General features: G+C 37.2%; 1 protein-coding gene across 1 annotated transcript; it reads left to right on the forward strand.

Moving 5' to 3' along the window:
- Window positions 1–7,267: 7,267 nt before the first annotated feature.
- Window positions 7,268–8,329, forward strand: LOC140833065 (protein EMSY-LIKE 4-like). The gene is made up of 3 exons (XM_073197476.1): window positions 7,268–7,788; window positions 7,867–7,976; window positions 8,081–8,329. Exons 1-3 carry the CDS (start codon window positions 7,615–7,617, stop codon window positions 8,088–8,090), a joined length of 294 nt encoding a protein of 97 aa, XP_073053577.1. The 5' UTR covers window positions 7,268–7,614; the 3' UTR covers window positions 8,091–8,329.
- Window positions 8,330–13,512: the final 5,183 nt, after the last annotated feature.

The raw sequence follows: 13,512 nt of genomic DNA on the forward strand, positions 1-13,512 counted from the left end.
GGGTCGGGAGGGCTTCGGTGATCCGGGACATTTTAGGTCCACGTCTGTTCTTGCAGTGGATGCAGTGACCCAGAGGTAGGACCGCGCGGCACTATCCACTTGGCGCCTCTAGACTGAGCATTTTGAGATCTTTTGTGATTCCTGTTTCTTGACTACCCTGGTATCATATCATAGCATGTGCATTTCATATAGGTTTGTATACTCATGCTTTTGTACTGGGCGTTCTTATCGCTCACGTCCTCGGTTTTGTTTATCTTGGACACCCCATTTCCACGGGGCAGGCCTCAGGTTGGATGGCTCAGGAGGAGGAGGAGGACGTTGAGTAGCCGGTGGAGTTATTTATTCAGTACTCTTTGATTCGATATGGTTGTACCGTATACTTTCTTTTCATTCTGAGTTGTTATGGATTTTCGATGGGGTTGTATAACTATCATTTGTTGACCTTTTCCGCTATTATCTCTGATTGTTATTAATTAAGTTAAGTTGCATGCTTAGTTCTTGATTAGTAGGTGATTCTGGAACGGGTCACTACAAGTATCCTCTCTTGGACTCTTCCATAGAGAATCGTTTTATAATGGTATCGATATATGTGGCTTGAGTGAGCCCCAACATCCTTTTTGATCTATCTCTATAGATCTGTATTCCCAATACATAAGATGCTTCACCCATGTCCATCATGGAGAATTTACTGGCTAACCATACTTTACTTGATTGCAGTAATCCTACATCATTCCCAACGAGCAGGATATCATCAACGTAAAGTACTAGGAATGTCACTGCACTCCCACTAATTTTCTTGTACACACGTGGTTCCTCAGGATTCTTAACAAAACCAAACTCTTTGATAGTGCTATCGAATCTGAGGTTCCAACTCCTTGATGCCTGCTTGAGACCATAAATTGATCTCTAAAGTTTGCATACCTTATGCTCACTTCCTACTGATGTGTATCCCTCGGGTTGAGACATATAAATTTCTTCTTTGATGTCTCCATTGAGGAAAGCAGTATTTACATCCATTTGCCATATCTCATAGTCATACCATGCTGCTATGGCTAGTAGTATTCTAATGAACTTAAACACAGCAACTGGTGAAAAAGTTTCCTCATAGTCAACTCCTTGCCTTTGAATATATCCTTTTTCAACCAGTCTTGCTTCGAAGGTCACTACCTTCCCATCCACCCCAAGCTTTCTTTTGTAGATCCATTTACACCCTATGGGAACGATTCCCTCAGGTTGATCCACCAATGTCCAGACTTGGTTTGAATACATTTCTGACTGCATGGCTTCAAACCATTTGGTTGAATCAGTATCAGATATTGCTTCTTTGAAATTCATTGGATCACATCCAACACAAGACTCGTCATGGCCTTGTTCATGAAGAAGCGTATATCTTGCAGGTGGTCTAATAACCCTATCAGACCTTCTAGGAGCTTGTACTTCAACTACTGGTTGTTGGGGATTAGGTTCAACTACTATAGTTGAGGGAGTATCTTGAATTTCTTCAAGTTCTATCATCTTGCATTTTCTATCTAATAGAAATTCTTTTTCCAAAAGGTGGCATTTCTTGAAACAAACATTTTGCTTCATTGGGATGATAGAAATAATACCCAACAGAATTATTTGGATATCCTACAAAGTAGCACAAAGTGGATCTACTATCCAATTTGTCTCCCACTATCTGCTTCACGTAAGCAGGACATCCTCATATTCTCATGTAAGAATATTTGGGAGTTTTATCCATCCATATCTCATATGGTGTTTTATCCATTGCTTTAGTATAAACATTATTCAACAACATTGCCGCAGTTTCAAGCGCAAAGCCCCAAAACTATGTAGGCAATTCAGTGAATCTCATCATTGATCGAACCATGTCCAACAAGGTTCGCTTACATTGTTCAAAAACACCATTCCATTGTGGTGTTGCTGGTAGAGTCCACTGTGAGAGAATCTCATTCTCTTTTAGATAACCCAAAAATTCAGCACTTAAGTATTCTCCACATCGATCAGATCGAAGTGCCTTAATACTTCTTTCTTGCTGATTTTGTACTTCAGATCTGAATTATTTGAACTTTTCAAATGCTTCTGATTTGTGTTTTATCAAATAAAACCCATACCTCGAATGGTCATCAGTAAAGGTAATGAAGTAGGATTGCCCATATTTTGTGCTAACACTTAGCGGGCCACAAACGTCTGTGTGGATCAAATCCAGTAGACCATGTGCACGTTCCACGTTTACATTGAATGGAGTCTTAGTAATTTTTTCCTTTTAGACAGGACTTACAAGCATGTAGAGAATTTATGTCTAACAAGTCAAACATGCCTTCTCCCACTAGCTTGTGCATCCTTCTTTGAGAAATATGACCTAGTCTAGCGTGCCATATTTGTGTGGGATTTGGATCATCTAACTTTCTTTTGTTTGTTGTTGAAATCATGTTTACTCGGACATTCACTTATCATTTCCAGAACATTTCTGGCACATATAATTTTTTATGTTCGGACTTCTTGCAGCGAAATAAATATGTTCTAACTTATCGGGCTTTGTAGGCCTTTTAAGTGTCTTTCAGAGTTTGCCTCTTATTGAGATTGTTTTTTCTTGTGAGGGACGGAACATTTCTTTCCCTTACCTTATGGGCTATTTTTCGTCTGACGAGAGGCCCATTAGAAAAACAACAATTCCCTGTTTTATGGTGATCTCATAAGTTATAAGCGTATTGACTAGCTCTTCAATGCTATCATCTATCTTATTCAAATTGAAGTTCACCATAACCGCATCAAATGAGGAAGAGAAATAAAAAATTGATGTCATCTATCAACTCGTTATGAATCACATATTCCAGGCTCACCACATTCTTAGCAAGCCCAGTCATACGTACACCACGCTCATGGGCCAAAGTCCTGTCTTGCATGTGTGTAGTCATGAGTTCCTTGAAAGTGGTGTGCATAGTTTCATGCACCATGCAACTCTTGCACGTGCATTCGAATGTCAGCAGCATTCAAAATTTCCTCAAACTGTCCCTACAGTTCATTTGATATAAAAGCGAGCATGTTACACTTTAGCTTGCATACTATGGTCCTACCATCTTGCATGCTTTGTCAGTTCAACAGGACTGACATTAGTGTGTATGCCATTTTCTCTGAATTCAGAACAATTTCCCAACCAGTCTTGAAAATTAGATTCGATTAGCTTGTTAATAAAAATGTATTATGTGACGAAATCGAAAATGTACTGATAGGGAAACAGAATAATAGTTGCTGATTATTTTAAAATAATTTTAAGATATAAAATATGGATTTCATTTTATAAATCTCTCTCCCACTATTTTGACATTTCCACCACCTTCTGATGAAAAAGGGAAATCGTATTTCCTTAGTGGGCACGTAGAGTCCAATTAGCCAATTATAATCCCGAATAATATCAGCCAATTATAATTTCTAAAAAGTAGAATCCAATTGCATCCCTATGCAACCTCCGCGTGTTTTGCCTCACGTTTAATAAGGACCCAATAATATGACGTCGTTTATTTTCGCGTGTCAAACCAACCCATCAATATTGAATTGTAGTGGACGGTCGCCGTGAGTTCCCCCAATAATATGAGCCGAAGTCAAGGGAGTTCTACTCAATTCACATCATATGTCCGGTGGAAGTCACAGCTTTCCGGCGTACAGGCCTCCCCAATAATATGAGCCAGACACTGTCCGCGGGTAGCGATCAACATGCAACCACGGTTGATGGAAGGCAAGAAAAATTAAACTCTTTTAATTTTTACTTTTTCGGTTTGATATAAATTTGGAATCATATTCAAAACGAGGGATTTTAATTTTAAAATTGTCTCATCATTTTAATTTAAAATCGCGTGCCACGAGTTTGTATGTTTGCCGGATTCATGCAACTATATTATATAATAATATACATACATGCATACTACTATATCGCATATATCATAATATGACATTCAACAATAAATAAGGATGATCGATTGCCAATACTATTAGATCCATGTGAGCCATACATGGATCCAGGTCCAAACCTAGGTGAATGCGGGGATGCAAATGCAATTATTACAAGAGCCTCCGATATTTTACATGTCTTCATCTCGTTCATCGGGCCCACCATCTTCCAGTCTTGATCTCCCACTATTTCTAATAATTACATTTAAATAGCCATGGCACATAAGGGATACATCTCATGGGGTGGGAACGGGCCATAAACCAGGCCCACTTTAATAATATCAAATATTAAAAATGAACAAAACAGTAAAATATCCTAACATACACCTAACACATTGGTCAAGGCTCTCGATCATCCTTCATACATTTAATATCAAATATTAACATCAATTTAATTAAACAATTTAATTAATTGATAAATCATATATCTAATAATTTATCACTAACCACCACAAATATTAAAGAATTTAACAAATTAAATAAACCCTTTTATTTAATTTCCAATTAAATCAATAATAATTGATTTCTTGTAAAAAATCATTTTTACCATAAATAATTAAAATCATATTCTAATTATTTATTTCACAAGAAAATTATTAATTTTCTAAAAATCAATTTTCCAAAATAAAAATTGAACCAATTTTCGAAAATAGCAATTTTACCCAAAAATTTGAAAAATCAGATAATTGCACCCTATGCCCAAACAATTCAAGCCCATCATCCAGAACGGTTCCTGAGACATTCCCGGGCAGCCGCCCGCGCTGCCCGCCCCGCTGCCCGAATGTTTCGGGCAGCCGCAAGGACCCTGTGCGCGCGGCGTGCGGACGTTCCGCACGCCGGGCGCGCGCGCTGCTCAGACGCTCCGCACAGCGCGCGCGCCCGCTGCGCGCACGGCACTGTGCGCGCAGGCGCGCACAGTGCACTGCCCGAAACAGGCGCGCACAGTGCACTGCCCGGAACAGTTCCGGGCAGTCCCCAAAATTTTTTTTTTATTTAATTTCTGGAAAATAAACTTTTTAATGGTGCATCAATTTTCTGAAAAATTTTCTTGTGTGGTTAGAAATAAATTATTCAATATGATTTAAAAACCATACGATTTAGAAAACCTGGCTCTGATACCACTGTTGGATCTCGGTTTTCTACACGCCCAAACGCAGCGGAAGTTTTAAAATTTTTTTATTTATTTTGACAATCAAAATATGTTTGGACGCTCGTATGATTTTATCAAAACATTCATAGGGCGTTAGAAATTTATACCTTTGGTGAATTCAATCACTTGGCTCCAACTGATCCGGTAAAGGCGGATCTAGCTCTTGTTGTAAATCCCTACGAACATTCTTCGATCTCCTAATCCGGTCCACGACTGGAATATTTATTCCTCTTCTAAATTGCACTAGAAATTTAGAAGAACTTTTGCGTAGAGATGAAACACGAAGAAGAAATCGACTCAACACAATAAGCCGAAAACTTCTTGGAATAATCCCCTAACTTTCGAGAGCAGCCCCATTTTTTTGAAGAGCCGAAAGTTGCTTCCAAAACAAAAATCTTTCGGATGCTTCATTTTAAAAATAAGAATAAAATCTTATCTTTTGTCTAATCTACAATTTACTTAACTAATTAGATTAATTAAGTCAATCAAAAGATTCTACAAATATTTGGATGCCAAAAAATTGAAACTCTCGGATGCATGTTATTAAATAAGAATCAAATTCTTATTATTATTTTTCTAATCATTTCTTTACTTAATTAATCTAATTAATTAAGTTAATTAATGATTCCAAAAAATTGCATCCCATAAGTCTCGAAGATCATAATCCAATTTTTGTGGAGGTTATGATTTTAGGTAAAAAAATTTAAAATAAAAATTACATGACCTAATTACCATAATTAACATTAATAGGCTTGATTAATTAATTGGGCTAGTCCAACTAGTTTAGTTAATTAATCAAAGTCCATTACCAACTTTAATTATTTAGTATGTTGGACTTGTACTCTTACAAGCCTATTAAACATACTCCCCACTATATTTAATTTAATATTTAATAAACTCAACTTTTGAGTTTAATAAATTAAATATATTATAAATTCAACATTTGAATTTAATATTACAAATTCAACTCCTTGAATTTATTCTCTCAAAATTTAGTTATCATAAATTCAACTCCTTGAATTTACTATATAATATAAATTCAACTTCTTGAATTTATTCTCTCAACGGGAACAAACTATCCAGTGCTTGTGTGACCCTCAATGGTTCAGGGATACAGCTAGCCGTGGGTTCACAACTCTTTGTGATTCAGAATAATATTTATTCTTATTCGGGCTTACCCTAGTTAGCCCCATTCTTTTCATCAACACCTTGATTAAGAATGTCAGAACTCATTTCTGATTGCACCCATCGGATCATGGTAAGAGCGTCTAGTAGCATCGCCCCATGATCCCCTAGGTATCACTGATAGTGCCTGCAAGAACCAGTCGATTATGATTAACGTACAGTACGGTCCCTTCATCTCATATATCCCGATCGAATCTGCAACCATTGGTTCATCGAGGGTTGCATATTAATTCGATAACTATGTGTTATATATAATAGTGGCATCGCGTGTACTATTGGAGAACTCCTTCTCCAATGTACATCTCATACTCTGGCCAGAGATTCCATGCACTATTATTACATCAGATCACATAGGATATCCACACCCGTAGGTGAGCGGTGAATCCCCGACTACAATGCACTGGCTCCTATATGTTTCGCAACTGTACCCAACCTCGCCACCTGATGACTCTCCTGGAGCCGGTAAACGAGTCAAAGCACAGCCCTAGCATATAGAGCCTCAGTGTTGTCCCGGGTCGTAAGGACTAATGGTATACAATCATAACCACGGACTTATCCTCTCCATGAATGATAACCACTTGGAAAGTCCGAGGGAGGGTTGTTCGGTATAATCATCATATGACTACCCATCTGCATGTTTGGACATCTCTATGCCCTTACCAAGAAACGCAGTACACAACATCACAGATGCTAGTCTCGAGCTCAAGCGTCCTTTATCCCTATTTTAGGCGGCTGAATCGACTAGGAACGAATTTAGAGTATGTAGTGTTTACAAATGAGTTTCAACATCGAAGTACGATTCATTTGTATTAAAGCATAATCAAGGACTTTATCTATGCTGTTTGCATGGGTATACAAATAAAGTATAACAAGACCATAAAAAGTTAAATTATATTAAAATAAAGGTTGTTTATTTCACTTGAGTCAATAAATTCCCTAGCCAACCGTTGGCTTGCAGGGCATCTACTCTAACATTTGCACCCACCTCCCATTAGTTGTGACTTGTGCCGTTAAGGAATGCAGTAAATAGAGGAAAAGTAGATGTCTTAATGCCCAGGAAAGTGCCACACGGAGAAAAATAGTAGAACATGTGGACACCATTCCTTATTGTTTTCCATACCGAAGAAAATAGAATTAGCTCATCTAATATATTTCAAAACCATCGTGAAGAGTTTTTTCTTTGGGCGAAATTACCTTGTCTATAGCATTCAAATTAAATTCATGTGCAGTTGCATAACTATCAATCTTCTTATTTTTACTAGTCCCAAGTGGGTGCTTGCGGACAATCTAATATCTAAATACAAGATAAAGTCTCTAAATATCAAAATAGAATGTCACGAGGCAGCCGCAGTTCCGGTAATGGAAGGCCAGCTACCTTTGGTTCAATGCCGTATCCCAAGGTGTATGAGGAGACTGATATGGGAGCTAAAATTTATCAGCTTGAGCAAGAAGCATATGTTTCAATTCTAAGAGCCTTTAAAGCTCAAGCTGATGCCATTACTTGGGTAATTATTTACTCATTCATTATATGAATTTTGGCATGAAATTTTGATAAGATTGTTGATTTCATTTAATTTCTTCAGGAGAAGGAAGGTTTAATTACCGAACTAAGAAGAGAGTTGAGATTATCAAATGAGGAACATTGGGATCTTCTTGGTAGGTTTGATGCAGATGAAACAATCCGAAGAATAAGGTTTGTGTTTTGTCCTATTATGGAACCATAGCCTGTTTTCAAGTTTAGTGATAAAACTCATGCTTTCCATGTTTTCCTACAAATATCATGGGGATAAAAATCAGGGAGTGGTGACAGTCTGGTGGGCTTCAACCAGCCATGCGAGGTGTCAGTCAAGCTGTCCATGATCCAATACCCAGTCCTTCCATCTCAGATTCTCGTAAAAAGCAGAAGATAGCTCCTTCACTACCTTCTCAGTCCTTTGGTGCGCCATCTCCTTCTTTCCACCCACAGGTGATGGCTACAGCCAACCACCCGTCTTCATTAGCTGCGAAGCGTGGGCCCATGATAGGTGCAAAAGGAAAAAGGCATAAATCTGTGAGTTCAAGATTAACTATTTTCTCAGTTAAAATACTGATTTTCAGTTAAAATTTGTTCTATGGATCATGTACCAGCCGGGGCATCATCAATGAAAATGCATTATCCCTATGGTCCAGCTGGAAGAGGTAAATTTGGTGACCGCATTTCATCTGGTGGCCTTACAAATGAGCCTGTAGAAGGAGCTTTGTGGGGACCCGGACGCTAATCAATTTCTTAATCATTGTTGAGATTTAATTATCAGTTCTGATAAACAGGGTCTAAAATTTTTTTTCCTTTTTAAAATGTAAATGCGGAAGTAATGACATCTAAATAATATACATATCTGTATAAAAGTACAATAATATACAACAGTCTTTCAATTAATCTAAGGTTCAACTACTAAAGTTCCAGTAATAAAACCTATCTATATCCAAGTCCAGAATCACCACGCTAAACTCATCTTCTCTCGTCATCTTCTCGACCCCGCTCATGTCCCACCTGTTGTCATGCACACATACAAAACAAGACAACAGCCGGATAACTCCGGTGAGAATAAATCTCAGTATAAAACATGGTAAGCATGTATAGAAACAATCTAAATCATAAAAACATTCTATCATGATCATATTCAAAAGTAATAGATTCCATAATCTATGAAATCAAATCAAAATAAGCATGCAACTCAATTCAGATAAACATGCAATTTAAATCAAATCATATAAACATGCTGCCATAACTGAAAGCAATAAACATAGGTTTCATAGTCCATGAAACCATATCTATAAACACATGCAGTTCTAGTCAAATCATGTCTAGACTCGACTCAACTATAACTCTAGGGATCCCGTGATGAATAAGACGTCAATGGATGTTACCTACTCAACCGATCGTGGTAACTGTACGTCTTATTCCTAGACTTCGGCCATGGCTGTATCGTGGTGCTACAATCGGAGGGTGTCTGCTCCTATGTACGATACACCGAACGTCTAGAAGTCTGACTGAGCTGTCAAGACTTTCCTATCTTAGATGCAATGTATTACAATCTGTAAACAAAGCATACATATCTTAAAATGCAATGTATAACAATCTGTAAACAAAGCATAATATAAACAATAAAGCTAGTATGTGATTTTTGCTGGGAAACTCAAGTAGGATCTTATTTGAGTTGTATCTTCCCGAATATCACATGAATTATACATTTGTCTTCCCTGTCTGACGAAGACGATGACCTGTATTCAACTCTGTCCATATCAAATGTCCAGTGGTAGCTGTCGTCTCTAGGAACTCAGTACTGAAGTCGGATTCAAAATCTGACGGGCGGATCTTTTATAACCTTCGAATCTACGAAGGAAAAAGCGTATGGATTTCTTGGAGAAAATCCTCGGCTCTTGCTGATAGCTTCTGAAGGAACAAAGTGTTTATATATATATCAACTTGCATGCTAGGATACGTGGCTCATTCTTCACAATTCTTATGCGGCGCTCGAGCGGTAACAAACTACCGCTCGCGCGCCGAGCACTCTGTCCGAAGCTTAGCTTATTATCGATTGGCGCTCGGGCGGTAACTTTCTACCGCTCGGGCGCCACAAGTTCTGTCCGAATGATGTTCCGATTGCACACTGGCGCTCGGGCGGTCATATTCTACCGCTCGGGCGCCAGATGTTCTGTCCAACATCTTCACTTAAAATGTACCAACGTCCGGTTTCCTTGTTTTAACTCCTGAAATCTCAATTCTGTTAATTAATCAACGTCTGATTACCGGAATTAATTCTCGGGCATTACATTTCTCCCCCTCTTAGATCTGAGTTCGTCCTCGAACTCATAAACAATCAATTCAGAGATATCAGAAGAAATGCATAACAGAGTTTAAACCAAAACTCAAGTATCTGATTCCAGTCCGGAATAAGAATTTACTGAGTATAATGTCATAATACTTCTCCAATTCTTTCTGCTAGAATCAATCTCGCATTACTGGCTATACAACATCTGTATATACCAATCTATAGCTCATGACATATCAGTACTATTAGCTATTATCAATCTATTATCCTCAAATCAAGGATATCATTCCCCTACCAACCGTCATCATCCGACGTTGGCATATTAAATCTGTCAAATCTGATCTATATTCATTCTTTTCTGCCTTCTCTGCAAAAGAATTCTGTAGTATTCACTTATAATATCTTGTCTGTAACTATCTCATTACCCATCTGATAATCTGATAGCTATAATTATGCAATAATTCACACAATGACAATATGTCATATCATCTAGTGCTAACATCCAGCATTACAGTTCTCTGGATATCTTCTAATATCTGGATAATACACTCTGACTGTCTGTCAATCTGTGAATAATCTGCAAAATAACTTATGGTATGATCTGCCATAATTGCAAACTTAATCACAATCACAATCTGATACATTTTATTGCAACATTCTGTGCAATCTGATCATTTCTTTGACATCAATCTGTGTCATTTGCTCATGTTTGTACATCATCTTGTACAAACTGATAGATATAGATTGAACAATCTGTCAATCATAATCATATTATATTACAATCTGGAAAATATTGGGATAATCTCATTACGAAATTCATCGAAATATACTCCCCATGTCGAATCAGAAATATACTAAGTCTGTAATAAATCTTCTGATTTCTTTCTTTCTGTCTTCTCTGTTAGCGATTCAGACATATCAGTACAATTTCTGCCAACATTTCTGTACAAATCTGTCACAACTGACTTAATCTGTCTATATCAAAACTGTCTGTTCGAATCTCATACGTTCTCAGTCAGCAAAATGAACACTGAATTCACTACAATGCATTTCTGACACTATCTTTAATTTCAGATTCAAACTACTCGATATAAACAAATCAGTTAATAATAAAGCTTAAAAAAATACCTACATGGTATTCGGCTCTGATTATAAATATCAATTCTGTTATACAACTCTGAAACATTCTGATATCATAACCCAACCAGTCTAATACAAAACACAAAATCACATATCTGTTTCTCTGACCGATACTCTGCTCTGATTATCGAAATACTGTTCTGACCACTCTGATCACGTTTCTGAACGGCTGAAATTCTCGAATTCATTTCTGATACCAGCTGAACTGTATATACTCTCAACGGTTCATAAAATCTGTATCAATACTGATTCAGAAGAACCATAATCTATACTAATCTAGTAAATATATAGGATTGTAAGTTCTAACAATACTATCGATTCTGACAAATCAATCAGATCTTCATGCCATTCTGATCAACTGCTATATATCATCTGCAAATATAATATGCTCCCCAAACAATACAATCTGTATAAAATACTGATCTAGAAGCAATAATTCTCAAGCAGTTCAAAACAAAATCATATCAGATAATCTGTCAACTCGTATAATATCAATCTCTGACAATTCTGACATTTCTGACTGTCTGATCTTTCTGATATCGGTATCTGATCAGTCACTGATCACAATATCAACTTTCTCAAAATCAATCAGTATACTAACATCAGATATCATCTATTCTGAATACAATCTTGTTCAACCAAAATACATATTTGAACAATTTCTTATACAAGAATCATAATTCTCAGAATATTTAATATGATCTTTCAAATATTCTTTCAATTCATTTTGTATTATTCTGTATAGTCAATACCATTCTGTACTAAATCTACTATACAAACAATACCTGATCTCAATTCAATTCTGAAACTTATCTTTCTGATATAACACCATTCTGAAATCTTATCTAGACAAACATCAGCCACCTTGCATAATACTGACCAATCTGTCAATACTAAACTCGATTTCAGTGGATCTACTGAATACATAAAGATGCAATCTGCTCCTTTCTGTAATAATCGAGTCATATACAATACAGATATCTAAGGAATTCTAAGTATAGAATCCTTATCGTGGTATCTCCACTGGTCAGTTATCTATGTCTGAATCTTACCATTTCTGGAAAAATTCTACAATATGTCTGTACTTGTTCAGCATATTCATATCAATAATGCAATCAAATCATAAAACACAAGTACATCAGAATCTAACTCGATCTCATTCTTATCTTACTGTAGTATATAATATGTCACAGAAATCTCTGATATCAACATTTTCCTCAACAAACTAGGAAATCAATACTACAGTACAATTAGACCCAACAGATACAGCATATCTCCATGCAACTCAGTCAAAGATATTCTTTAACAAATGCATTAGTATATATCAATACATATGCAATAGAATCATAAAGAATAGTACCTGTTATGGATTCTGGGTCTATTTCTCAATTGAACGTTGTTCCCTAAGATCTTCGGGATCGTAGCTGGGGACAAACTTTAGCAAAGTGTCCCGGCTGTCTGCAGATACGACAACTACCAGTCACTCATAGGCATTGCTCGGTGGGATGCCTCCCTCCGCAACTCCTGCAATACACTTCAGTATGGCTTGGACCAGAAACGCTAGAGCTAGATGAACCACCTCCCATCTTCTTGAATGGCTTCTTCCGAGCTTTCAGCAAATCTTGCTTTTCACTCGTACTGCCTCGATCAAATCGAAGAGGAGATTGCTGTGTCTGGGGTTGCTTCACACACAACCTCCCTAGCTGTCTAATCAGACTCGCCTCAGCTCTCTTTGCTCTACTCAGGATATCAGCAAAATGGTAAGGTCGCTGCAAATTCATCAATGCAACTACCTCTGAATTCAATCCTCTGATGAACTGATTCACTACAGCTTCATCATTCCCAGCTAAATGAGAAACAAAACGCATTAAAGTAGAGAATTTCGCAGAATATTCATCAATATTCAATTGACCTTGTCTCAAATTCTCAAATTCTGCTCTTTGGTCCTCCCGGTATGAAACTGAGAAAAATCTTTGATAGAATTCAGCTTTGAAGACTTCCCACGTGATCACAATACCACGTTGTGCTAACACTCCGTTAATTGTAATCCACCAATTTCTGGCAACCTCTCGTAACTGGTGGAATACCAGTTTAACTTTCTGTTCATCTGTACAATCAAGGAAATCAAATAATATTTCTATGTCATCCAACCAGTTCTGACAGTCTTCAGATGTCTCGATACCACTCAAAATCGGCGGCTGAAATAACTGTAATTCTATCAATTTTACTTCTATCTGAGTTTCTGATGCATCTATCTGTTCAGACGAAGTACTACCC

Source organism: Primulina eburnea, chromosome 5, assembly GCF_022965805.1.
Source record: "Primulina eburnea isolate SZY01 chromosome 5, ASM2296580v1, whole genome shotgun sequence".
In the NCBI taxonomy this organism is placed as follows: domain Eukaryota; kingdom Viridiplantae; phylum Streptophyta; class Magnoliopsida; order Lamiales; family Gesneriaceae; genus Primulina; species Primulina eburnea.